The 27,536-nt window shown below is 35.2% G+C and overlaps 1 protein-coding gene across 1 annotated transcript in view; it reads left to right on the forward strand.

The window, feature by feature from the left end:
- Positions 1-402: 402 nt before the first annotated feature.
- Positions 403-27,536, forward strand: part of GABRA1 (gamma-aminobutyric acid type A receptor subunit alpha1) — a gene marked incomplete at its 3' end in the record, with an annotated part of 55,046 nt that continues 27,912 nt past the window's right edge. The window contains exons 1-5 of the mRNA XM_079918427.1: positions 403-487; positions 3,824-3,936; positions 16,508-16,575; positions 23,869-24,089; positions 27,133-27,215. Of these exons, the coding sequence (XP_079774553.1) occupies positions 414-487; positions 3,824-3,936; positions 16,508-16,575; positions 23,869-24,089; positions 27,133-27,215 (559 nt within the window). The 5' untranslated portion in view covers positions 403-413. The remainder of the gene's footprint in view (positions 488-3,823; positions 3,937-16,507; positions 16,576-23,868; positions 24,090-27,132; positions 27,216-27,536) is intronic.

A 27,536-nucleotide genomic window follows, 5' to 3' on the forward strand; every position in this document is an offset into this window, starting at 1 on the left:
TTGTCAGTGCACAGTTCAGTTGTGGGAACTCAAATAAGAAAGGTCAAATTTTTCAGATGATAACAAGAAGAGAGTAATGCAAACTACATTGTAAATATAAAACCTAGAGGAAAAACAACTCACAGTTTTTATGTTAAGCAATATTGTCACCTGAGAGAATTTCAACTTGTATTCTTTTACAGGAGAAATTTAGACACTGATATTTCTGAATGGAGAAATGGGAGTGAAAGTGGAGAATGGATGGTCCAGGTTTCCATTGCTTCCAGTGAGGTGTCATAGCCCAGTGAGGTCATTTCCTGACTTCAAAGCATTTATCTGAACTGCCTCAGTCAGCCCTAGTGGTTATAACCTGATGTTTCTTGCAAGAGACATTGATCTCTACTTGTTCTACTTTTCAGCTGCACAAGCCCGCAATGAAGAAAAGTCCGGGTCTCTCTGACTACATTTGGGGCTGGACCCTCCTTCTGAGCACATTGACTGGAAGAAGGTGGGGACCCTTTATTTTAAATCTGCATGAGAATTTCTGTAACTTTTCATTTATTCTTTCAGGGGGAAGAAAATTGTCCTTGGATGAATTCATGACTAAGGGAATTCAAAAAACTTAACTGCAATAAAATTCCAGCTAATAAAGAAGAACAATATGAAAAAATAATCAACTTATTTGCATGTTGGTTAGAATACGCTTAACACGCTTCTGTTAAGGAACGTATTAATTCAACATTTAATTCTTAAATTGAACTTTTCACTGCTCAGTTGTAACTGAACAAAACATGTGGTTTCCTAATTCACAGAAAAAGTTACCCCAATTAATGTCAGCATACTATGTGAGTTGATTTTCCAACAAGAAAATTTCTAACCAGTTGCAAAGATCATAGAGTAACTTCTAACTATGTGGAAGTGGAAAGGTTAGAATAACATTTGTAATTTGAAAGTCATAAGTTTTTATAAATGCATGTGCATTATGTTTTGAAACTGTTATTTATGTAACCAATAGAAGTAGAATATACTACACACATATTTAAGAACGTTAGACAAAACTGAACTTCTCTATTTAAGTTTAACTACTGTGGAGACAAGTTATGAGAAAAAAATGTAATCATATGATTAACCATATTCAAAATATTTGCTAATGATCCCATCAAATGCATAGACATATTATACTAACAAAGATACAAATGACCAAATATTTCAGATTCTCCTTTATCTGCTTTTATATTTTTTTGTGTAGTCCACTCCTGTGGCCCCAAAGAAAGTCTTAGACATATTACAAAAATCTAAGATTCTCCATAATGTAATGAAAAGTGAACCCTTATGAGTTAAGGCAGAGAGGTGGAATAGACTGGAAAGATAAGGACTAAGGAGGATTTTTTAAATTGAGAAGTTGTCTATTTTTATTGTTTGTTATTGTGTATGATAAATAATGACCGCCAGATGAACAGAAAGTGCATTATTGCCAGATACTCTTAATCTGAGGAGTTAAATGTTCTTCACCGCTCTCGAAAAATTGTATGAAGTGTTGCTATTGTAATGACCTGTAGATGGAGTTAGTGCACAATGTTTTATTATACAGTGGTTCATATGGAATCAAAATCACGTACTGTAACTGACATTTCTCTACAAATTATATATTCAGTTTAGGAAACATTACATTGGCATGAGTATTTAATAGCAAATAAATAATCTTGATCTTTATCCTAGGGTCATTGTCTGACAATTACATAGTAAATTAGAATTAAAAATGAAGCATAACCTGATTAAGAAAAGCACATAAAAGAAACATTATCATTCCAATTGGCAGAGCAGAACTGGTTCTCTGGGAGGGAGGGAAAAGTCTCTTTTGGCATTTGTACTCCAATGCAAACAATTGGTGAGTACAACATTTATAAAATAAAACCAGGGGGTAAAAAAAGCATTTCCTGAATTTGACGTAAGCTATGAAAACAAAGAGAATGCAGGTGTAGGTAGTAGATCACCCCATATTTTGGGAATCATATTAACAATCTAATTTGCTCTGTCATATCACACCATCTCATCTTTTTCTCCCTTCTTATTTTAGTGATTCTTCCTTAGACTACTTGGTCAGGCTCTCGTCACAACTCAAAGTGTGTTAGCATTTCTTTTCCACCTTTATCAAGATGACCTTCCAGTATCCTTGAAAGATGCATGCATGGCAGTAGGTTTTGTGACAATGAGTTTTTATAAATAATTGTATTCAGAAAACTATTTTTGCTTTACTGCTGTCATCTGCTAGCAAGACATCCTGGAAGACACAGCGCTCGTTGAAAATTTGATTTCAAAAACTAGTAAGATCTTTAATTCTGCCAAAGGAGAGTAAACCCTCAATCTGCACAGTATTAATGTTGAATTTAGGAGAATGGAGAACTGTTTCATAGAGGTACATTTCATAGCATGAATAACTTTTAGTTATAATAGCTTATTAAATTAAAATTTTATCAGAAAAGTTTTGCATTTTGCCAGTATAACATTATTACCCAAATAATAGTGTTTGTTTTTGAATTGACACTTTGATTATATTTCTTGCTTCTGTCAAATCAGTGAACCCTGGTTTCAAATGTTATTATTTTTCTTAGATTGATCAGTAATATAAACACACAAGAGAGATGCCAAAAGCATATTAAATTGAAAGTGATATGTTTGTGTCCGTTTTTTAGTTCACACTCTATATTCTTTTTTTGTTTTTCTTTTTGCTCAAGGTCAGAGCTATCATTGAAATATATCAGTAAGTGTGATCCCTCCTAACATAGAATACTCTTCTCTCAAAGGATTTTGGAGGTGTCATTCTAATCATTACATAAAATATGATTCAAGGAGCATAGATAGTAATGTGATTGATGTAATAAATAAATAATATGTGAACTGCAGTCATTATGTGGTCAAATTCAAAGACTAGTAATGACTGGTAAGGGATAAAAACTAGACCTTCACATAGAAAGACTTAAATAGGAACAATTACTCTGATATAGAAGAATGAAAATAAAGTTTTAGACTAAAAGTTAAAGAAAGCTGGATTCTAGTTCAAACTCTACAAATGGCTGTGTTTTCCTAAAACGCTAATCCTGCATTAGTTTAGTAAAACCATAAATTAAGAATACTGGACCATATCTTTTCCAAGCTGTCTTTTACTTCTAAGACCAGAAATGACAAAATTCAATTAATTAGAGGTTTGAATAGACAAATTATAAAAATTGGTTCATAAACCTTAAGAAGAATGGAAATTACACACTGATGTGAACATGTAATTATCCTAACAAGTTTTATCTATTTTTCTCATCTAAATACCAGAAAGAACAACAAAAACACAAAACATAGATATATATGAAGTGGATAAAGGGACGGTTGTTGGTAGGTGAAATGTTAGGATTATGCTACATGTTAAATTAAATGAAAACAAAGCTATTACGTAATTTGGTAGCTGAGAAATACATTTTTTTTTTAATTTGGGAAGAAGTTTCCCAGATCTAGGTTTTTTACTAAAGTGCATTAGTGTTCTTGCTTGCCCAGAGAAAACATTCATTACAACATTGTATACATGCTGAGAATTATAAATGTAAAGACACAACTCATTTCCTGTAATTTTCCTTCCATAGTTAGAAATATTAGAATAAAGAGCATATCATCTATGAGAACAAATACGAGAAAATGGTAAGAATTAAACTATGACATCTTTTTACTTTACCAGAAGAAATTTTCAAATTAAGATTCAATAGAAAGGAAGTTGGAAAATTGCGGAAGGTTTTATTTGGAAAAACGTTTTAGTAGAAATGTATAATTTAGATATTGCCTCCCTTTACATTTTTTTCAGCTATGGACAACCCTCATTACAAGATGAACTTAAAGACAACACCACTGTCTTCACTAGGATTTTGGACCGACTCCTAGATGGTTATGACAATCGCCTGAGACCAGGATTGGGAGGTGGGTAGCATTATCGTGTTTTTATTTTACAGAACAATATTAAACATTTACTATTAAATTATTGCTTCCCTCTACATGTTAAAGTAATAAGAATGGAAGCACGTAGTGTAATGACATCCTATTTTTAGTATATTGCTCAATATTAATTCAATTTTCCATGGTCATCCCATGCACATACCCGTACGTAGTAGAAGGCAGATTCAAACTTCTCATAATGTCATGAAATAAATGTTACATTTACTTGACAATCAATCTTTTCCATGTATGATTTGATTTTACAAGGGAAAAAGGGGGGTAATATCATCTCTTCCAGCTCAAATACTGCATCTCTGTTTCATTAGGCATAGCTATGTTTGCATTGAATTCAAGTAGAGTATCTCTGAATCTATTGCTCTAAACATTTATTTGGGAATATTACATATTGATCCACTATTTTGTGTTAGATTACCCCACCTCTAGGATAAAAGGTGAATGAGATAGATGATAGTGTGTGTTTTGTTTTGACTGTGAATTTAAACTTAAACCCTAATTTTCTATAGTTAAAATGTTTTGGTTTTCATTGGTTTTACTAATGAATTTCTACTCAGGAAGAAGTTAGCACTTAATAATACAGTATTTATAACAATAAGAGTAAATAGTGCAAGGCATTACACACTTATTTAAATAGTCCTTGAGTAAGATAATCAACCTATCTTATTTAGTTAAACAAAGACTAATGAAGCCAAAACAAAATATTGATCTCAGAGTAAAACAAGTGAAGCAAGGAAATAAATTATTGTTCAAAGTCACATAGGAAACCAAGGATAGAATCTATGACTCCCAACTGTAACTTATGCTGCACTCTCTCCAGAGCATTTGTTGAAACTATTTAATAGCAATATTAAATTACAATGAAATGACAATATTAAGAAATTCATCTCCTCTTCATCTAGACAGCAAAGTTATGCAAAGAATAAGAAGGTTAAGAATTCAATTTTTGATTTTAAAACAGAATGGTAACATGGATTTAGTCTTCCTGTTAATACTCTGGGCAGTGTAATGACACAGATATGGATCATAGGTCTGTTTTGAGGCTGCCAAATGTCATTAGTGTCTCAGAGGTTTAAGGAAAACTCCTTTATCGAAGACATGACTCGGATATATGTCAAAGGTCTTACCAGGTGTCCTTTCCTATCAATCTCAAGCATTCGTTCTAGGACACACTATACAAATTCCTCCAGGTTTGTACTCCACTTGGTTTCCTTTTACTAAGTTCTTTGAAAAAATATTAAGGAACAAAATGCATTGGTCACAAAATGGAGTGCATAAATGTGTATGTGATGTATTAATATAAGGTCCGTGTATATCTAAACCTCTGGAGTGGTTTCAGGAAAATTGTTCTTGGTTCATAAAATTTGAAATAAATTACAAAGACTGCAGGTGGGGGAGGAATGTACAAAAAGAAGAAATTCAGGACAGTGATAATAACTTTTAAAAAGAAGACTTTTAAAGTACTAATGGGCATGCATCTGATTTCTTTACTTCTTATTCTTCCTTCTCCATGATATCTCCTTAGAAAATCAGCAGAATTTTATAACACATCTAGAAAATCTTATCTTCATTCTAGTTTAGGAAATCCCATTTAATACTTTACCTTGTGAATGTGAGTATCCTCTATAAGTTCTGTGCATAGTTTTCAGTTTGTTAAACAATTTTACACATACACACACACACACCCCTTCTTTAATAATCAGCTGTTTGGTCGTATTGTTATTTGGAGTACAAATAACAAGCCCATGACTGCTCATTTACATTTAATTATGTGTAATAACTCTTTAATCAAATATAGTATAAGCAGGAAGCATTTCACCTACTCCTCATATGCATACCTGAGTCTTGGAGAGCCACAGACCTTGAGGATGTATAATATAGACTAAGAATGGGTCAAAAAGCTAATTTTCAAGACTCAAGATAATGGTGGATTTATTAACAGAAACAACTACATTAATTCAGGCTGCAGTTTTGGTGGAATCTACTTTATTACCTACTTAATCCCCTCAAAATAACAAAAATAGATATTTAAAGAAAAGAAATAGTAGTTGGCTAAATATAGACAAGATATATTCTTTTTAATTGAAATGGATATAATATGTTACAGTAATAGAGAATTCAAGGGCTCAGGAAAATCAAAAAGAATGGATATGCTCTAATTTTTGCTAAAGATGATTTTTCTGATATTTATGATTTCTGGAAACAGTGATTTTGAGATTATGATAGACATGAAAACAAATTAAAAAGTAGCCCAAATAGTTTCCTCTATTTCTATTTTATCTATCATCCTGGAGCATACTGCAATTAAATCTGATGGATTTGAGATTTATGAAAAAACTTTAATACTAACTAAATTTTTGTCATTTTTTTGTCATGCTTTTTCAGTCTTAAGGGATATAATGGCATGTGTTTATTACATATATAGCATGTGTTTACTACATATATCTGCAGAATCATTAACACGTTTAAATACATTTTGAGAATGTTTATCTGTCTTTAGAAAACATCTTAACATGTTTAAGTACATTTTGAGAATCTTTATCTGTCTTCAGAAAACATCTTAAATATTAAACACAGATTTTAGATATTTTATAAAACATAATCAGCTACAGAATAGAGAAAAATGTTAACACCATGATTTTTGGATGCTATAAATTGAAATTATCTAATATATATATTTCTGCAAAATTATTTAATTTTATTTCTTTATCATAGATTTCTGGTAAGCTAAGTATGACATGCATTCCAGTAGCTCTCTTGCCATTATAAAAATGGATTTTTTTACATGATCCATTTGCTTTCAGATGTAAAAACTATGTAGAGGCAATACTTGAAAGATTATCATTAGCTTATAAGGCGGTAAAAATTTCTTCTTAGTAGGTTCATTGATCACAGCTGGGATAATCTTCTCTCGCAAGAGATAGGAGCCCACCCTCTTCTTTATTATGATTAAAGTCTGGTTTTATAAAAATAACAACATTGTGCAGAAGGCAGGGATATTTTGTTCTGAATGTCTTGAGAAAATATAGAAATGTGATAAGCTAAGACTTGAGACTAATGTAAGAAACTCTTGTACATGCAGATTCATCATGACCTGTTTTTCAGAAACACACACAGAATCCAAAAGTGTAACATTATTCTTTGGAGATGTACACCCTGGATCCAATAACTAAGAAAACAGATATATAACACGGTTCATCGAGATGATAGGAATCAGTTGCAGATTTTGTAACACTATTTCAAAAGGCTATCTTTTCAGGGTCAAGAGCAATCCTGAGAAAGTAGAAAGAAAAGGGCAACCTAGAGATATCCTGGAAGACACGTATCTTTTTAAATAAAATAAAAGAACTAAAAAGGATAGACTGTGTGGAATTCTAATAATATACTCTATTCAAGGATGTAAAGAGAAAAATATGTTGGCAAGTTCATATTTTAAGTATAAAATTAATGAAGAAAGCTTTAAATAGACTTGAATTGAAATAGTCAGTAGTCAGAAAATACAAATCGAAACTGTCAGTGATTGTTGGATTTATTCTCATTTAATATCTCTTTCTTTGAGGACAAGACGTGGAGGGCTGGTTCTTCCTTGCAGTCAGGGCCTGAAGAATGTTTTTGAAAAGCTCTTGCCTAAAGCATCGTCACTAGAGAAGAATAAAATGGTTGAGGGAGGGGAGGAGGTAAAATCCAGGAAAAAAAAAAATGGCAAGAGAAGAAAGAAAAGGTTACAGAAGAAAGGAGAGCAAAAGAGGGTACTGAAAACAAGAACAGAGAAAAGTGAGAGGGTTGGAGAAGGCGAAGGAGAGCAACTTAGAGAAAATGGAAAAGGCATGTGTGGCAGGAGGCTGGGTAGGCTCAGGTGCTCCTTGGTTAATCAAGATTCCTCTTTTTGCCTTAAATCAAGACCAAACCAATCACCTTCTGAGAAAATTCATTTCCTCAAGGTTTCTCCTTATTGACTCTGAATCTAATAAACGAAAGAAGCCTGAATTTTCTCCAACTTCCGAAAAAATTAAATGATGCTCCCCCTGAATTACACCTATCTGGGTAAAATTTCAGCCACCATCGTTTTGGCTTTCCCTGCACTCTGGGAGAGGGAGTAAGAACAATCCAGAAACATAGATCCAAAACTACATTCTGAAGAAAGTTTTCAGATTTTTAAGAAGTAATGCCCTTCCAGTGATAGTTTTCCCTTCCTTTCTGCCACACCATATATACAGGCTACATCTCTCTTTCTTTTGAAAGAGTACACGTGTGTACTCATCATGTGACAAACCCAGATGGATGGGGGGAGAAGTAAATAAGTAAATAGGTAGGTAGGAATGGAGGTAGAGAATGGGCTTTATTCCTACTATATGCTTAACACATTTAGTTAAGATTTTCTTCTTTTTCCTATAAGTGTTATAGAATTTGGGGGAATTTTTTTGTTTGTTTTAGATTTTACTTAATTGAAGCTATCAGTTAGGTGAGTATTTGTGACTGGAATGTAGCTGGGATTTTTCCCTCAAGGTATTTTAGCACGACATACTATTTAACAAACAATCTATGCTTCAAAGCAGACTTACTCCTTATCTTCTTAATTTTCCCAATTTTTGATTTTTTATGCCTGTATGAGACCTTTTAGACTTCATTTAGCCCTATTATTGCCAGAGATCTTAGCTTTAAGATATAAGCATCTCCAACAAGGCAAGGAGACTGGGTTCGATATGAGTGCTACTGGCAAGGTGGTACGGGCTCCTTGGGGAATTAGCTTGGGATATTGGGTTATGTTTCTTTAGGTCAAAATAAGTAAAGGTGGGAAACTAAGAGTGTTCTGGAGAAAAAAATCAGATTAACTTGTGAAATTTTGTGCAACTCTAAACTTTAGGTGACTAGACTTTGTTCTATCTCAAGATGATATCTGATATTCATGTGATCTTTTATTATGTTTTTGTATCCTGTGTGATGTTGAGATCAGAGGCAACCATTTTATTCATGTTCACCTAACTTAAAACACACATTTTGTATTTATATTAAAAAGCCAGAATTTCTAAAATTTAGAGGGCAAGATATCCGTGTCACAATGTGTTCACCTTCAATAAAATAAAAAGATTCTAAATTACTGACAATACCCCCCCCAAATTTAAAAAGGTTAGATTTATCCAATATTTTTTTATTGCTGTTGTTACATTTTCTTTACCAGATAATGGCTTTTCGTATCAGCTTTTGAAATTCTACTCTGGAATTCTTTTTGAATTTTCTATAGGTGTATCTGGTGCTTTTAATGCAAGGTGTGGAACAGATGCTCAGGCTTTGGCATAATGCAATCTATTTACACTGAAATACTATATTTAGACATTCTATAATTCAGTTGAATTTTAGAGAAAAAGCAGTTACCAAAAACCCAAGAGGAATTGTTAAAATGAACAGAGAACACCTTTTAACTTTTACTGGCTGAGAAATCCAGTCAGCTCATGAAGCCAGCTCATCTAATGAATCCAACTGAGATGCCCAGAGGAATGTTCTAGCATATTTAGAAACTTTCTGCTTCCATCTTTTCCTATTGTATATAAATCATCTTGCCAAGCATTTCCTAAGATAAAATGTAGCCACTTGGATTTTGCTAAAGTTATAACGGCCAAATTATTAGTAAACAGCTGCAGTTTATATTTTGTGCAGTTACTTTTGGACTTTTTATATAGTTTCCATTTCCTATCTTGATTCTAGAACCAATGTAAAATATTAAAAAAATATACATTTTTTTCCTGTATATGATTTTTTTTTGCAGCCTGAACTTGAGTTCTTTATTTGAAAAATAGTGTTTGTAGTGTTTCTGAGGTAAGAATCCCATATTTGAAAAATAGTGTTTGTAGTGTTTTTGAAGTAAGAATCTTATTGTTAATAGTCATGGACTCTGCCATTTTGAAGAACTTAAAACCAAGTCCTAAGTGGACGCCATATCCCTCCATAATATATATAATATATAATGATATTATATTATTATTCTCATATAATTAAAATTCAATAATAGGAACAGAAAGTAGGATACCTCAAAGCTACTGCAGGTTAGGCAATTTTGATCAAGACTTCTACAGACCAAAAGAAACCTATTCCTCCAACACAGCAATCACATTCTTCTCTACAGCTTTGCTCTCTCCCAATAGAAAATGCCATGATGTAAGGAGGGAAGGAGGCAAATTCTCAGTCGAGAAGAAATAAATGTCTCCTGTAATAAACTTTACCTTTTTTTCCCTGGGAGATTCTTGTATCATCTGAGTTCTTGGAATCTGAAAACACAAAGGACCAGGTATTGGTTAGACACCTCGAAATGTGATTTTCTACCCCATATCCAGGTTTAGTAGCTGAATATCACCAACATTAAGTTGCTCTACGTTATCAGGGAGGGGAAAATTGCCAACTATTCTGAAGAATTAAGGGAATGGAAGTGAAGGACAAGGAGCAAAAATGTTGCCCCAGGCAGATTGGCAGGGAGCTGAAACATTGTCCAATCCAGGAGTATAAATTGATGGTTATGTAGGGAGCTCAGGATACTTTCAATTTCCAAACAGGACCATTTCAAAGTGGGGTTTTAAGACATACTTTATTATGATGACTAATGTTAGCCAATTCATTCTCCATATAGTGACTGCCTCTGTGAATTAAAAGAAGCAAAGTAGCTTGAAGGAGGCAATAAACCTCCTTCATTAAGTTATGAGTACACAGAACTGGGCCCAGTGAATATTATTCTGAGTTCCTCAATAGACAGCATTTCCAGTGAAAATAGGGTCAATGCCATATTAAATAAATTGTTGTAATAGGGATTCCTAAGGAAACACCACCTACAATTCTTCACTATTGATTCCCTCTTCCATTATTTTTAAAATTACAGTCACTCTTAAAATCCACTCTTCACACATCAGCTGTCTTCTTAAACTGCAAGTAACATTCCTTCACTTCATTACCCAAAGACATTGCATTAGAACAAAGATCAGCTGCTTCTATAAGAAGCTCTTTAGGTGTGGCCCTCTTTCCTCTAGAGTGTCATCTTGTACCGTGATCATCAGCTTCACCAAGCTCCAGATGTACTGGACTTTCTGTTTCTTAAGTCAAGCGCATCTATTCTCACCTCAGTTCTTCACCTTATTCTTTCCTCTCCCTGAAATGTCTTTCCCTGTCTCTGTTCATCCTTGAATTTTTCTCACCTTTTAGGTTGCAGTTCAAATGTCATCTCTTCAAAGACACTCTTTCAGAACATTTATAATGATGACATTAACTAGTATAATTTGTGCATATGTGTTCATACACAACTACGTATGTAATTCTTCCTATCTATCTATCTACCTACCTAACTATGTTTCTAACCTATTTACCTAAAATATGTTTTACCTAAGATTGTGAGATATGCTACAGAAGAAAAGGAGCAATTGCACTTTTGCTCATCAATGTATTGATATTACTATTACCTAGAACAGTGCCTTCCTGGCACATAGAAAATGCTCAGTAAACATTTGTTGACTAAATTAATGTACCCAGTAAATACATCTCAAAGTGTTTTCGGCATTAAAATCTTATTTGACCCTCACTCTAATGCAATGGAGTTGACTGTGCGGGTATTATTTCTTCATTAAAGAAGTGATAAAACAGTCTCAGGGACATTAAAGGATTGTACCTAAAGTCACACAGCTTGTTCTCTAGGAAAATCAGAGTTAAAATCCAAGTGTTTTGACTCTTAATCCAATGTGCTTATTACTCACTATACTGCACTGCTTTTCTCATTTCTGCCTCAAGCACTAATCATCTTTTTGAATTATCACTTCAAAACATCTGTTACTTCAAAACTTATCAGCAGGATATCAACATTGTAGGAAATCCCCAGTAAAAAACAGATTTACTGCTGTCTAGCTGTTATAGAGGGATATAATATAGTGTGTATATATATGTGTATACATATATGTGTGTGTTTGTGTACATATATGTGTGTGTGCTCATATATGTTTATAAATTATATATATATGTTGTATGTAAAACATATCTTTGAAGAGTGTGCTTGTTTAAAGACTGATTTTAATTAATTTATCATCATAAACTTCATTTACATTGATGTACTATATTAAGATATTCTTAGGCACTGCAATAACAACCATCATCATCATAATCTCATTTTATATAATTCCATTCTATCTTTATCCTTTGAAAACTTGAACATGTGTATTCAGTTATACTAATTTGAAAGAATCTGTTGATTTTTTTACAGTGGACAGAGAAGGATTATTGTGATGAAAATATTTGATTGAAAAAAATTATTTGCTGAATTATCTACTCTCTGAACATTTCTTCCAACTGAGTTATTTTAATTGATTTCCACTTGCATACAATTTCCTCATTACCTAAGAGGTTCATTCATGTTTAACTTTGGCTAGGTGTATAATCTTCCTAGCTGAACTTCATCAGAAGTTCCTGACTCATGCTGTATGCTCTTAAATAGAATATATCAAAGCAAAAAAATATTTTGACTTTTCCTCATGTGACCCGTAGAAAGGCCTTGAGTACTTTATAGGTATTTCTAATAACACTTTAGAGTCTAACGCTAAGTCAATAAAGTCTAGTATTAGAGCACGTGATTTAAATTCTGTTTCAAAGTTCCTTAAATAATAAATTATATATATATATATATATATATATATATATATACATATCCCTACAACAGGGATTTCATGTTGGGGACGAGATGACAAAGTTTTTCTCGAATTGGGAAAAAATAAGGTTCCTCAGCAGTTGCCCTAGCTCTCAGCCAAAGCACATAGGTATGAGCTCATCTTCCATTTAAGCCTGGTACACCTGAAGAGCACTTGATTACAAACCACCATTTCTTTGTCAAAAAAGCAAGTTAACGATGCCTCTATTTACAGTTTGGCTGAAGTTGATTCACAACAACCCTCTGTCTTGAACCTTTGCACTCCAGATTATAAACTTTCTATCTTAAAGCAGAATGACTTCACATGCCACTCACGGACTCCCTGGTGAGCTGGAGTAAAAGACACACTTTGGTCAAAGGATCCTATTCCTTGTCTCTGAGATGGTACTCAACTGAGTGAGAATGTGGTTTGAGGATAATCATTAAGTGTATATTTGAATAGAAAAAAATATGTAAGGGAATACATCAAGATATTAACAGTGGATTTATGTGGAAGGTGGTATTCCAGGGAATTTAAATTTTTTAAAATATTTTTCTGAAGTTTTTAAACTTATACTATGAACTTTAAAAAATTTTTATAAACAACATAATATGTTATATGGGCCTCATGCTTACCCTAAAGCTTTTGTAATGTTTTAGAGTAGCATTCCCAAGTAAGTTTGGGAAACACAGAGGTAGATGATGTTGACCACGTTTTTATTTAAAACATCGTTTCTTAGAGACATTAGCATGCTAATGTGCAAGACAAATCTTTCGGAGGCATACATAATAAGCAGAGTTTTACAGCAATGGAAACTTCTTGCTCCACTGCATACTTACTAACAGCTGATGACAAATCAAAGAAAACTGTTTGGATGTGTGACAAGGGAAATATATTAGAAGGGAAAATATAGAAAGTGAGTGTTCTCTTCTGATTATCTTACACCCCCCAAGTTGAAGATGGAATCATCTGCTAACAATCTAAAATCAGCAGAGGGAAATAGTCCATATATTTGGCAAGTGGATAGCTCACTTCTTCAGACCATTTTATCATGCTAGATAAAACAGATTTGTGGTGTGTATGTGTCAATCACAATCTCCCAATTTATCCCTCCCCCACCTTACCCCCTGGTAACCATAAGTTTGTTTTCTACATCTGTAACTCTATTTCTGTTTTGTAAATAAGTTTGTTTGAATCCTAATTTTAGATTCCACATATAAGTGATATATGGTATTTGTCTTTTTCTGTCTGACTTACTTCACTCAGTATGACAATCTGTAGGTCCATCCATGTTGCTGCAAATGGCATTATTTCATTCTTTTCATGGCTGAGTAATATTCCATTGTATATATGTACCACATCTTCTTTATCCATTCCTCTACTAATGGACATTTATGTTGCTTCCATGTCCTGGCTATTGTAAATAGTGCTGCTATGAACATTGGGGTGCATGTATATTTTTGAATTATGGATTTCTCTGCTGGATCATATGGTAGCTCTATTTTTAGTTTTTTTAAGGAACCTCCATACTGTTCTCCATAGTGGCTGTACCAATTTACATTCCCACCGACAGTGTAGGAGGGTTCCCTTTTCTTCACACCCTCTCCAGCATTTAAAAAAAAAAAAAGAAAAGATTGGTTGCCCCTAAAATATCTGGTAAGCCAAGTTGTGTAAAGCTAGCTACCTTGGGGAGTTACCTTAAAGTGTAGAAATTATACCCTCCTCACACCCCCGAAATGGATAATAGTGATAAAGGAGTCCAAGAGAACCATCCCACACCACCAAGCACTTGCAAGTGTGCAAACTGAGATTCGTATATATTTCCCAAATGATTATGCATTTAATGACAGATCTCTGCTGTAAAAATAAAAATGAAAGAAAGGACATAATTTTAATTCCATAAGTGTCACTCAAATCTGTAAGATATTCACCATAAATCTTATAGTTTATAATCTGGAGAGAACCAAAACTCAAACTTGGGAACAAAATGAGGTTTTTTGCTTGATCTAGAAGGGGAAATCTTGAAAGAGAAAGATGAAAGTGAGCTCAATTAATAAGATAGATTCTAGCTTTTGTGACTAGATAGCATATATTTTCTTTTCATTATGGTTTTTAACTGAAGGTCATTCCTGACATTCTAATAAAGTATGAGCTCTTGATGGAGTCATAAGAAATAGCAGATATTTAAACTAAGAAAAGAATCAGGGCTTCCCTGGTGGCGCAGTGGTTGAGAGTCCGCCTGCCAATGCAGGGGACACGGGTTCGTGCCCCGGTCCAGGAAGATCCCACATGCCGCGGAGCGGCTAGGCCCGTGAGCCATGGCCGCGGAGCCTGCGCGTCCGGAGCCTGTGCTCCGCAATGGGAGAGGCCGCAACAGTGAGAGGCCTGCGTACCGCAAAAAAACCCAAAAACAACAAAAAAAGAAAAGAATCAGTCTAGTAAAAAAAAAAAAAATATATATATATATATATATGGAAAGAGAGTGTGCAATAGAGAGACGTATACATTGCAGAAGTGACTGCTGGAAGGGGTGAGAAGGGGGACTGGTATGAGAGGCAAGTGTTTAATACAGCTGAGACTTATTGCTGACAGCTGCTCTTCTTAAGCGACGCAGTTGCGGCAGGATGTCGGATGTTAAAGCTGAGGTTGGAAATGAGTTCTAAAAACACATCTCTATTCTCTTTGTCTCAAACTACCTCCTCTATTTTGAAGCGTTAAACAGTAAACCCCACATAACTGTTATGTCAGGGGGCTCATTTAAGCATTTTGGAGGCAGTCAAATTGTTGGGGGGGAAATGGCCTAAAAATATTAGATTGCTTATTGAGGCGACTCTCTCCACCTCAAAGTTATTATATCATTTGTTGAGCCAAATTTATACTGAAAGTATTACCTGTTTACAAGTGAATTGCTAAGGGATAAAATTTTTGATTTTCAAAAGAATTCTTATTACATGTATTGGATCACCTTTTTAATGTCCTACACCAAAGATACAAATGTCCTGATAAATGAAATGAATTGCTTAAAATACTGGACTGTTATTTCTCAGAGCTAAAGTTGAAAATTACAGAGTCATCTTTTTTCATTTTCACCTCTTAACAAACTGTTTCCTTTTATACAGGCAACATTTTTCTCTCTTTTTTTTTTTTTTTTTTAGTGAGTGACTGTATTTCCTTGAAAATATCTGTGTTGAGTTGTCACCAAACTATAATACATATGTTTTATTGGTTGAAATATATGCCTCAGAGACCAATAACATAAAATCACATTGAGCTTGAAATGGAATCTATTAAATGAACTTTTGCTGTACCGTCATATGTTCTTCTTATCCTCAAAACTGAAGAAACTTATATAGGTTGTCAGATTTTTTTTTTCCCAGGGGGTAATTTGGATAATTAACTTATGATTTAGTGCCAGAAAGCAATCATTTATAAAACATACCCTTGAGTCCTTAGACAGTTAATAAAGCTCACTACAGTACACTATATACCTCCCAAGAGTAGCCTAAGTACCTGGAGCATCTGACGAGCTGTATAAGACTGTTTAAGCTCAAACCATATCCATATGCTAACATATTTTTATTATAACATGAAATGGCTTGGTATCACTCAGGAAAGTGTGTCCATTCTTAAAGAATTCATTAAGCATCATCTGACCTCTCCATAAAATCTATCTCCCAAAGTGGCATATTTAGGCTCCGTTTTTCCACTGAAAGATATTCACTGTGAAATTTCATGTGTAAGCAGTAAATTATCAGGACTACACAGTGGACCAATTTTAGAAATTGCTAATCAAAGCCTATAAATTTCCCATTTGGGTGTGAGTTTGTGGTGGTGAGATCTAATAAGGGCTGTTGATAGACATTCACTGTCCCAATTTCTTGCTTCATCAGAGCGTGTAACTGAAGTGAAGACTGACATCTTCGTCACCAGTTTCGGACCCGTTTCAGACCATGATATGGTAAGTGACTGCATTTTTGGTTTTCCTGGGGTATTTTCTAAATTTAACTTTTGAAATAAAAAATATAGATTAGGTATTTAGGAAGCAGCTCACGATGCCTTGGCTATATCTTCGTGTCTCTCTGTATGCATAATACGTAATACATATAATATTTATGTAGTAGAAAATACCCATTTACTTTCCAGACCAGTCCTATTTATGGTTATCAACCACTGCAGTCTTCTTTTGTTCCATCCCTGAAATTATTCCTTTGCCTTGGTTTATGTTCTGTGAGACAAGTACTGTGAATTACCTTATATTTTAGTTAGGAGGACATACTGATTGAAGAATGCTAGGTTTCTGGATAGCCAGTGCTATTATAAAACAGCCATAAACACTGCAATTGCTGAATTATTTTTGGTTAAAAAGGAGAAATGTGTTTAAAAGCTGAGTGAATACTTGACCAGAATTAGACAGAGAATGAAATAACACCTGTGGGAAAGGTTCAGCTTCATTGCAAAAGGCAATCGTTAAATTATTACCAAGAGTGAGAATAAAATGAATACATGCCTGTTCTCTCTTTTCCCAACCCAAATGAACTAACATGAGTTTCTCTTCTATCTGATGGGAGCTGGTGAATCCGTAGAGCTCTGCAGATATTGTATAATATTTCTGAACTCATAACAGCCAAGCTCCTGTATAAGCAAAAAATCATAAAGAGGCCATGAAGATTCATCGTTATGGATATTTTGAAGATATATTAATTAAATACTATTTTTGAAATGCCTTTTTGTTGATACCACCTTAACATTAAAGTCTTCTGGTTTCATAGTAACTCAGAAGATTCAGAATAAAAGTTACAGAAAATATCCATTTAGACCAGCATTTCCCAAAGTGTGGAAATTCACAGGGCACCCAGCTTGGCAGGGTTAAAGCTCTGACCAGTCCTGAGGTAAGGTAAACTGTTTAACTGCATTTAATCTAGTGTGTTCCAATCATATTTGTCCAAAACCCTTTTCTTCAAGTGATACTTGTTGACATTCTGTGAGGCATTCATTGGGAAATGCTGGCTTAGGATAATTAGATACTTTATGCCTAAGAGAGGTTATGAAATGCACCAACTGTACAAATTAGAGTCAGTGGAGCATATGAGAGACAGCAGAGTGCTAGGTAAGAATACAGATCTCTGAACCAGAATGCCTGGGTCTATAATCCCAGCTCCTCCATTTATAAGAGTGTATCCTTGGGGAAGTTGCTTAATATGTCTCTGCCTCAGTTTCTTCATGTGTAAAATGGGAGTAATAATAATAATACTTCATAGGGTTATCACAAGTATTAAACAAATTAATACATGAAAAGCACTTAAAAATCATTGGCGTATCATGAGCACTCAACAAATGTCAGCCATTATTACTATGTAAGAAATAGAAATATAAAAGTTAGCCATAATTGTGGATTTATTCCTCTGGCAATTCATTTTGTCATTGTGGTCAGTCCGTAGACCACTTTATTGAAATACTGTGTGATACAATTATTTTTGCTAAATTGATTGCGGTCTGAGGACCTACTGTGATTCTCCCATATTGGAACTCAGTCTTCCCACCACCCTATTCTCTCATGCTACTTTTCGAATTAGGAACATTTAATAGATCCTAGTCAAGGTTAAGGTCAAATTTAAACTCCTCTGCCTGTATCCCATACAATCCATACACGATTTACCACTAGACCTCACTTGTTCCCAATATTTACTATTTAGTCATTCACGTTAGTACTACTTTCTGTGAGGCATAACACTGGGGGTTAGCAGGACTGGCTCTAGGATTCAGGCTGGCTGAATTCAAATTCCTCACTAACAGCAGCATGACCTTGGGCAAATCAGTTAAGGCTGTAAGGCTCAAAGTCTCTAAAGTGAGTATATTATTATAATTACCTATCCTTGTAAGACTGTTAGGAATTTTAAATGAGATATGTAAATAATGGTCTATTGATGGTGCTCAATAAATGGTAGCTATTATTATTTTGCCTCTGAACCCTTTATCAAGCCATGCACTCTTTGTGGAAATTTCCTCTACTCTCCACCCATCTAAATTCTGTATTTCCACAAAAGCCCTAATCAGGACCCAAATGCTTGATGAAAACTTCTTTTTTTAATTAATCCAATAACAAGTTAACTTTTCCTTTCTGCATTATAATCACATTTATTGACTGTAAGGTACAATTTAGCTTTTGCACACTGCTTTGTAAAGTTATTTACCTTACATAAATATCTTATTTTCCTAAAGTGACACCAAAAAACATAAAGGTACTCTTGTTTTGCATCCCTCACAGTAACAGTGCATTGCTGTTTTACAGTAACTGTTGAATTTCTACTTATTTGGTGAAAGGCTGAGGAGTCTATATTATCTTTTAAAAATTAAGGTCTTCTGAAACTCAGTAAATAACACCCTCTTTCTTACCTGAATCTTGAGCCTTTTGAGAAATAAGGCTGCAGTGTAAGGGATATGGAAAATGAGAATATCATCTTTATTACTAATAATGATGGTATTGCAAAAGGTGGCTTATATCTGCAGACAAGTGAGTTTCCAGAGAGTAAACAACCAGTCAGATTAACCCACCCCATCAGCAGGCAGAGTTGGTTTCCCTCTGCGAGGGTGTAGACTGTCCGTGTAAAACTTCTAGCATAGAGGAACACAGCTGCATTTGTGAGTCTAATGGACAGCCAGCATCCAAAATGCAGAAGACAAGAGGAAGAGGCTGAGATAGGCAAGACTGATTTCTCCTTGCAAATTCTCCTGTCGAATTAAATTATTCCTCCTCTCTCCCCTCCCCAAATAGAAGAGTGTGAGATAAAGGAGAACTTTCAGAAGTTTTACACTGGTGAAGCTCTCTTCTCATAGATGGAAACACTAAGAGAGGGGATGAAGCATTACAAAGAGCACATACTGATAATGATATTACTCCTAATAATAATAATAAATAACTTTTCTCTCTCTATCTCTGGCACCTAGCATGATGTCTCACAAAGAGTAGATGCTCGATAGAAGTTGTTAGGGACAGTGCCCAGATAAAGCCATATGCAATCAAAAAGTTTTCTCTTAAAAATATTTGGTATACCTTTGAGTTATTGGTTCAGATTAAGTATGATCTTAGGAACCAATGATGTCTTTTGTCTTAGACAAAAGATGCACTCTAGGATTTTGGATACACCATTAACCCTAAGATTATCATGAATCACTTTTTATTTATGGCCTTTGATCAAATATCAGGTAGGAAGAAGGGAACGGAGTCTAAACCAGTGATACCGTTTTGCCTAAAACTCTTGAACAAGACAATATCTGAATTGTTCTATCAAGGGATCAAATTAGCCATAGGCCTGCAACCGGTTTCCTAAGTGACAAGCAGAAACTGTACCTTACCACTTTGAGATTAATCATTTAAACTACATTACTGGGGAATTATCCGTAAGAAAGAGCAGTATGATTTAGAGGCTATCAAAATTAAAAGGCAGAATGACAAAGCTATTTTTCAAGACATGAAATGTAGTTTTTAAACTGAGCGCTGATAAAATATCTAATTAATAATAATAACCATAACAACATTCAACACGATTGAATGCTACAATATGTTAGGCACTGTGCTAAGGGTTTTATAGATCATATTTCTTCTAATCCTCCTGCCCACATTTTAGCTAAGTGTTATTATTACCCACATTTTCCAGAGGAGAAAAGTGACCCAGCTAGGTAGCAACTTGAACTCAGCCTGTCCGTCCTTAGAGACTCCATAGCTCCCAAGGCATTTGACTTCATCTGGAATAGAAAACAAAATTAGGACAACTCCTTAACTTTATTTTAAAAACCATTAATTGGCAATCAAACCTCACATTCCCAGGGCACTAGGTTCTGACAGAAATATCCAGGCAGCACAATCATACAGCCCTGTTTTCCATAGCGCTTAAAATGTATTAAATCAAAGCACACGCAGACAGTAATAAACGGTGCAAGCGGGAACGCTACAGTACAATATTTATTTAGGAATATAATGGATGTTTTGTCCCAGTCTTCAGAAAAAGGCTCATATTCTCTAGGGTCCTACTCTATTCAACAGGGTAACTTGGAGAGAATTTTCACTCAAGTGGTGTGGGCTAGAACACTGAACCCTGAACAAAGTGTTCACCAGAGCTTCTTATTTGTTCAGGCACTTTTCTGTGGAGTCTTCTGTTTTGCCTCCTTTTTTTGTTTTGCTTAGTTATGACCACTTTCTCACTTTCTTCAGGTTTTCTGTCCTACCACCCTTCCAAAGAAATTGCACTTTTTCCATTCCCAGCTACCTAGAAATCTAATATAAATTTGTGTTGATTAAAAAAAAAGAGAGAGAGAGACAATAACTTTTAATGTTTACTGAGAACTTCTGTGTTCTAGACTAGGGGTCCCCAACCCCCGGGCCATGGACCACTACCAGTCCGTGGCCTGTTAGAAACCAAGCGGCATAGGTGAGCAGCGGGCAAGCGAGCGGAGCTTCATCTGCCGCTCCGCATCGCTCCCATTCTCGCCTGAACCATCACTCGCATTACCTCCTGAACCAACCCCTCTGCCCACCGCCCCGGTCCATGGAAACATCGTCTTCCACGAAACCGGCCCCTGGGTGCCAAAAAGGTTGGAGACCGCTGCTCTAGACATTCTTGTAAGCTGTTCACTTGTGTTGACACTTCTCACAACAGCAAAGTGAAATAAGTATTTCCATGATCCCCACTTTATAAATTGGCAACTAGGGCATTAGAGAAAATAAGAAAATGACCTAAGGCCGTTCATCTGGCAGAGGGACGATTCAGTTCTAGTTAGCAGACTTAGAATTTACATGTGTAACCATTATGCTCTGGCTCTACCCTCTCCTTCTTGTTCCAACTTCCTAAAGAAGGGGCTCTGGCCCAGCTTGGTCTAATGAATTTCAACCATGGGGAGAGGTCACACTATACAAGTAGCTGCTGGGAGCTGCATGCTGCTACCATGGCAATATTGCAGGGGCCATTCTCAGGATATGGGAGACCAAATACACTCTTTTTTAGGCAAGAGGTGATCATGATCAACTGCTTTATATCAGTTTTCATTTCCACTTCTAACAGAGGAAATCATGGAAATGAAAGCTAATCCAGTTAATTTTGCCCCTTGTACTTGCGTGTGTGTGTGTGTATGTCTGTGTGTGTGTGTGTGCACACGCATGCTTGTGTAACTAGGTATTCGAAAAGAGAGTATCTTAAATGAATTTGGGGATTTCATTGTACACCATTATCACAGGTAAATAAAGCTAGCTGTAAATATGATAAACTTGTAAACCTTAGGACCTTGGCAAGTTTTGACATAATTTTTTGGAATCTTTGCCTTTGGGATATATCTTGTCAAACGCTTGATGATAAATATAGTTTAAGTTTATTTTATATGTAACATTTATTTTAGATTCAAAAATCTCCTTGGAGCAAGCAACAAGTGAACAAATGTTTCAGATTCATGGGGATATGGTCAGTTTAGACATCCTTGGAACCTTGGTTTACGAGAGACTGTTGCCTCCACTGCTGACCAGGCTAAAGTTGTTCAGTTGCATAAACTATAGAGCGCTGATTCCTGAGTAATAGAAATAGCATCATTATCATAGCCCTATCTCAGAAGCTTGTCTATTGTCCAGAGAAGAGAACATGCACAGCCCAGAGTAAACCCATACGCTCTGCTTCCCTAGCAAGCACTTCTACTCTGGATCTTTTCCTGATATAATCCACAGGCACCCCCCTCATTTCTCTCCTCAAGAAAAATACTATTCTAAACCAGTTTACTCCTCCACAAGTTTTTCCTATAGCTTCCAAGTCCAAACAGTTTCTCCCTCTGTCGAATTTAACAGATGCTTAATAAATGTGTCTAAGTAAATTCCTACGCCAGGTATCCCAGTGCCTCTCATCTGACACTTCCAGACAGAGAAAACAAACAAAGTAACTTCTCCTGCCTGCAAAGATAGACTGGTGTCCTGTTACACATTTTTTTTTTTTTCTATCTCAATCGCACTTACCACTATGCCTCGTACATTATAGACTAACCAATAATAATTCTTAGTTACCTGATCAGTAAGGGCTCAGCAATGTCAAATGTGTGCTTTGAAAATCTTCATTCAGTCTTTACCCAAACTTGCATTAACCCCGGGAAAGAGACAGGTCGTAAAATTCATGCACAAAAAGCCTGAACACAGACACTATTGTGCATGTGCTAAAGACGATACGTATAAAAGATTTTAAAAAACAGCTTTCTGATGCATCAGGGTTTAGGGGATTAAGAAAACAGAGCATGATGTTTTCAAGTTAGTCTTCCTTCCAGTTTGGAGCATTCTAAGATTAATGGAGAATGTGGTAATCTTTATTTCAAACCATTGACTTCCAATTTTAGTGTCAGTGTAGCAAGTCCTGCAAAGAAGATGGATATTATTACCCCTTTCAATTTTAGGAGCTGGTAAATCACATTGCTTGTTTTCAGATTAGCAGATGTTTGTCTCTGGGTATTGCCATGAGGAATGCTGTGCTTATTCAAATAAATAGATTCCCTGGCTGTGAATGATGATGAGCTTCACACATTTCTCCTGTGTCTCATACACACACACATATATACTCACAAGCACACACTCACACACACCCGCATATTCTGCATTCTTTTCTTTTTTTCTTGGAAAGTATGCAAATTACCTGAAACAATTTCTTATTTTCATAATCTTCTTCACTGTGTAGAACTGAAAATCTATATACATTATTTGTGGAAAAAAAATGTTCACTTAGCCAAAAAGAAGATGGGATTATCACATTCACATTAGCACCAAGGATGTCTTGGGACTGGGTGTGGGGTTTTCAGAAACCATAAGAGGGCCCCCCAAATGCTTTATTTTTATAACTAGGATTGCCTAACTTAAACATTTTCCTGTATATAATAATCTGTAACATGAGTTTTGTTTTCACTTGCAATATATTCTATCTCTTCGAGTACTGCTGTGGTGCAGGTGGTGGTGGGAATAGGGTGCTAGTTTCCTTTCACATGTCTGAGGAGATACTCAGCAGAAGTTTTCTCACCAAAAAGTAATTCAGGCATTTAGATATTTTTCAAGTGATTATGTCAACCAACGATTCACCTGATACCAATATGTACAGGCCACCACAAGTTTACTTCTAGGAATATCATCTAGGTCATATTTTGCTTCTAAAGTTGCAAAAATTATGCATCGTCTGTGTAAGCCATTTGCATTGCAAAATACAGCACAGTGAACTCTTTGCCATTTTCCAAAATTACCTAGGAATATACAATAGATGTATTCTTCCGTCAAAGCTGGAAGGATGAAAGGTTAAAATTTAAAGGACCCATGACGGTACTCCGGTTAAATAACCTAATGGCAAGTAAAATCTGGACTCCGGATACCTTTTTCCACAATGGAAAGAAATCAGTGGCGCACAACATGACCATGCCCAACAAGCTCCTACGGATCACAGAGGATGGGACCTTGTTGTACACCATGAGGTAAGGATGACTGTGTTTCCGTTCGTGAGTTTTTCTAGACCTTCTCTTTCATGTGTAGGCAGTCAACACGCTGATGGGCCATTGTAGAGCATCTGGTTTCCTGTTTTCCCTGTTTTTCAACTTTAATAATTATTCTACTATGAAAACTAAACTGGCTGAAATATTATGCAAGTATTAAAGCATTAAGTAAAATGATTAGACAAAATGAAAAAAAAATTTACAATGTATAAGTAATGCAATATATATATATATATATATATATATATATATATATATCCCCAATATGTTCTAATTCAATAGAGGACTTCTCCCTACTATTAACCTCGTGGATTCCTGCATTCCAGTAAGGTCTAGATTAAATTTCTAGAAGTTATCTCATGGTATATATCTGAAAATGTTTCTATTTAAAAAGGAGAAAAAAACCAGAAAATAGAAAAAGTTCAAAATTTTTATATATAAATTCATGTGGAAGTATACATTTTGAAGAAGTATATTAATTCACAATGATGTTAATTAGACTGAGAATATAAATATTCTTAATTTTGCTTAAACTGAAGACTACATATATATTTTTGCTCCATAAACATTTTCCCCATTTTGAGATTACTGTAAGCCCAGAATCTGGATACCAATCATTCATTTATGGATGAATGAAAGAAACATGAATTGAATAAAGGTTTGAATATTTTTAGAAAAAAAGTTGTTTAAAAACATTCCTATTTTATGAGAAATTAAGAATTATCCAGGACTTGCGACTTCCCTGGTGGTCCAGTGGTAGAGAATCCACCTTCCAATGCAGGGGACATGGGTTCAATCCCTGGTCGGAGAACTAACATTGCACATGCTGCGGGACCACTAAACCAGTGCGCCACAACTACTGAGCTCGCACACCTCAGCTAGAGAGCCTGTGTGTCGCAAACTACAAAGCCCGCACGCCACAACTAGAGAGAAGCCCACGAACTGCAGCGAAAGATCCCACATGCCGCAATGAAGATGCTGTGTACCACAACTAAGACCTGACACAGCCAAAATATAAAATAAATACATAAATAAATAAAATATTAAAAAAATTATCTAGGACTCATTCTGAACAGATGCAGTTTTTTCATATCCAGATGACTTGTTGGAATGTTGTTTTTATAGATCTGGCCAGCACTTGGTAATTTAGGCCATCCAATTATTCCTTTGGTATGAAAAGGTAATAAAGGCAATCCCTAGACTTGGCGGATTGTGTTTCGAGTGGGAGTAGAGTGATATTTTGACTTTGAAGAAAGCTGCCAGAATTCCTAGCTTTTTATACCCAAATGAAAGAAAAACTGCTTTAAGAGCCACTTTAGATAGATGTTGGACTCAACTAGTAAAAGTGTAATAGGACTGAAAGAATGAAAATTCCAGAAAAGAGAGAAAGTAGAGGATCAGTGGACAGATGTGTTGAGAACTTTCCAGATCATCTAAGCAGGATCTATTTATATTTGAAATTTGAAATATTCTCCCCTTGTAAAATACCCTACACTTGTTTTTGAGCCTAAATCTAGTATCCTTTCCTGCCAGCTGCTAATTATCTAAGGAGGGATTTGTGTATACTGAGCAGTTTATCAGTTAATAGTTCCTGATATGTGTAATATTCTTTCTCAGTAACTAACCTATATCCCCCTTCTCCTAAATTTCTCATCACCTTTGCTAATGTGTTACCACTTCCCTGAATAGTTTGACTTAAGTATAAGAGTGTAATCATTAATTTACACATTTCATATTTACTTTAATTAATATTGTAATCACTTCATGATTTTACTTGTTATAAAGCCATCTTGCCACATTAGAGTTACTTAATAATATGGGTAAATATATCTCCTGAAAATTATGTGAGGAATTTGGGTGTAAATTTTGCATAGTTCCACCAAATGACATCAAATATATTTCAGTGAATTCCTTTCTTGACTACCCTTTTTAAAACATAAATAGAATTCACATTCACATTCCCATAACATAGGGACTAAAAAGAAGCTCAGCAGAGTACTGGCTTCAATTAGGCAGTAGATTTGTAGGTAAAACTAAATGGTTGGAATATAGTGAAATCACTTATAAAGGAGACTTTAAGTGAATGTCAGCTTCACAGAACCTGAGGACAGTTCCTCCCTCACCTATTCCTTTGTTGTCTTATGCATTTGGTGCTATATTAGGGAAGGGGGTGGGGAGAGATGCACTTAGGAATGGAGAAATTTGCCTCTCTTCCTTGTTATCCATGTCTTCTCAACCAAGGATGAATTAGTATTATTGCAAGTATTTATTTGCTTACATCCCATTTTATTCTCAAAGGATTTGCTCTGGTAGGTGGATTAGTTGATGATGCCTATTTTGGAAAACTTTGGTAATCTTTGGTAATTATCTTTTGGTAATCTTTGGTAATCTTTGGCCCATCATACAAAATCAGGTGTCACCTATTTTCTAAAAACAGACAAAAAAATGGATAGAATCCAGTCATTGTTGTAAATAATTCTTTATATTTTTTATTTTATTTTTTAAATTTTATTTATTTATTTTTGGCTGCATTGGGTCTTCGTTGCTGCGCACAGCCTTTCTCTAGTCGCGGTGAGCAGGGGCTACTCTTCGTTGTGGTGCTCAGGCTTCTTATTGTGGTGGCTTGTCTTTGTTGTGGAGCATGGGCTCTAGGCGCGTGGGCTTCAGTAGTTGTGGCTCATGGGCTCCATAGTTGTGGCTCGTGGGCTCTAGAGCGCAGGCTCAGTAGTTGTGGTGCACAGGCTTAGTTGCTCCGCGGCATGTGGGATCTTCCCAGACCAGGGCTCGAACCTATGTCCCCTGCACTGGCAGGTGGATTCTTAACCACTGAGCCACCAGGGAAGTCCAATAATTCTTTTTAGATCGTTTGATTATTAACAGTTCGGTATAGCATTGCCATTTGTGTTTGTCTCTCCTGCTTTCTTAATATATTTGCTATAGTTAATAACATCCCACTTGTATTTATCAGAAAGTATCTAATCTATAGGACTTTTGTTTGTATCCCATATTTCCCTTAATCGATAAGGCTGACGGTGAGAGCTGAATGTCCAATGCATTTGGAGGATTTCCCTATGGATGCCCATGCCTGCCCACTAAAATTTGGGAGCTGTGAGTAAATTTATTTTATTTTTATTTTTATGAGAGGCATGTCTTTAAGCAAGAAACCTCCAGTTAGTTATGAATGTTCAAGAGACAGATAAAGAACATCAAGAATATTTAAACAGTGATTTACTGCAAGTGCTTTCTATAAGTAATAATCTTTGACTTCACTTTTTAATATTTTTTCAGGAAGGGGTTATTCCCTATCTGTTGAACTAGAAGGAAGGGATTTAACTATTTAGTGGAAAAATTCTATTTTTGTTCAAGTAGTATTCATAAAAAACCAAATGGAGTTTGGATGCTTATACCTCATAGATAATATCTTCTTTC

This window comes from Stenella coeruleoalba (assembly GCF_951394435.1).
Source record: "Stenella coeruleoalba genome assembly, chromosome: 3".
Lineage (NCBI taxonomy): Eukaryota > Metazoa > Chordata > Mammalia > Artiodactyla > Delphinidae > Stenella > Stenella coeruleoalba.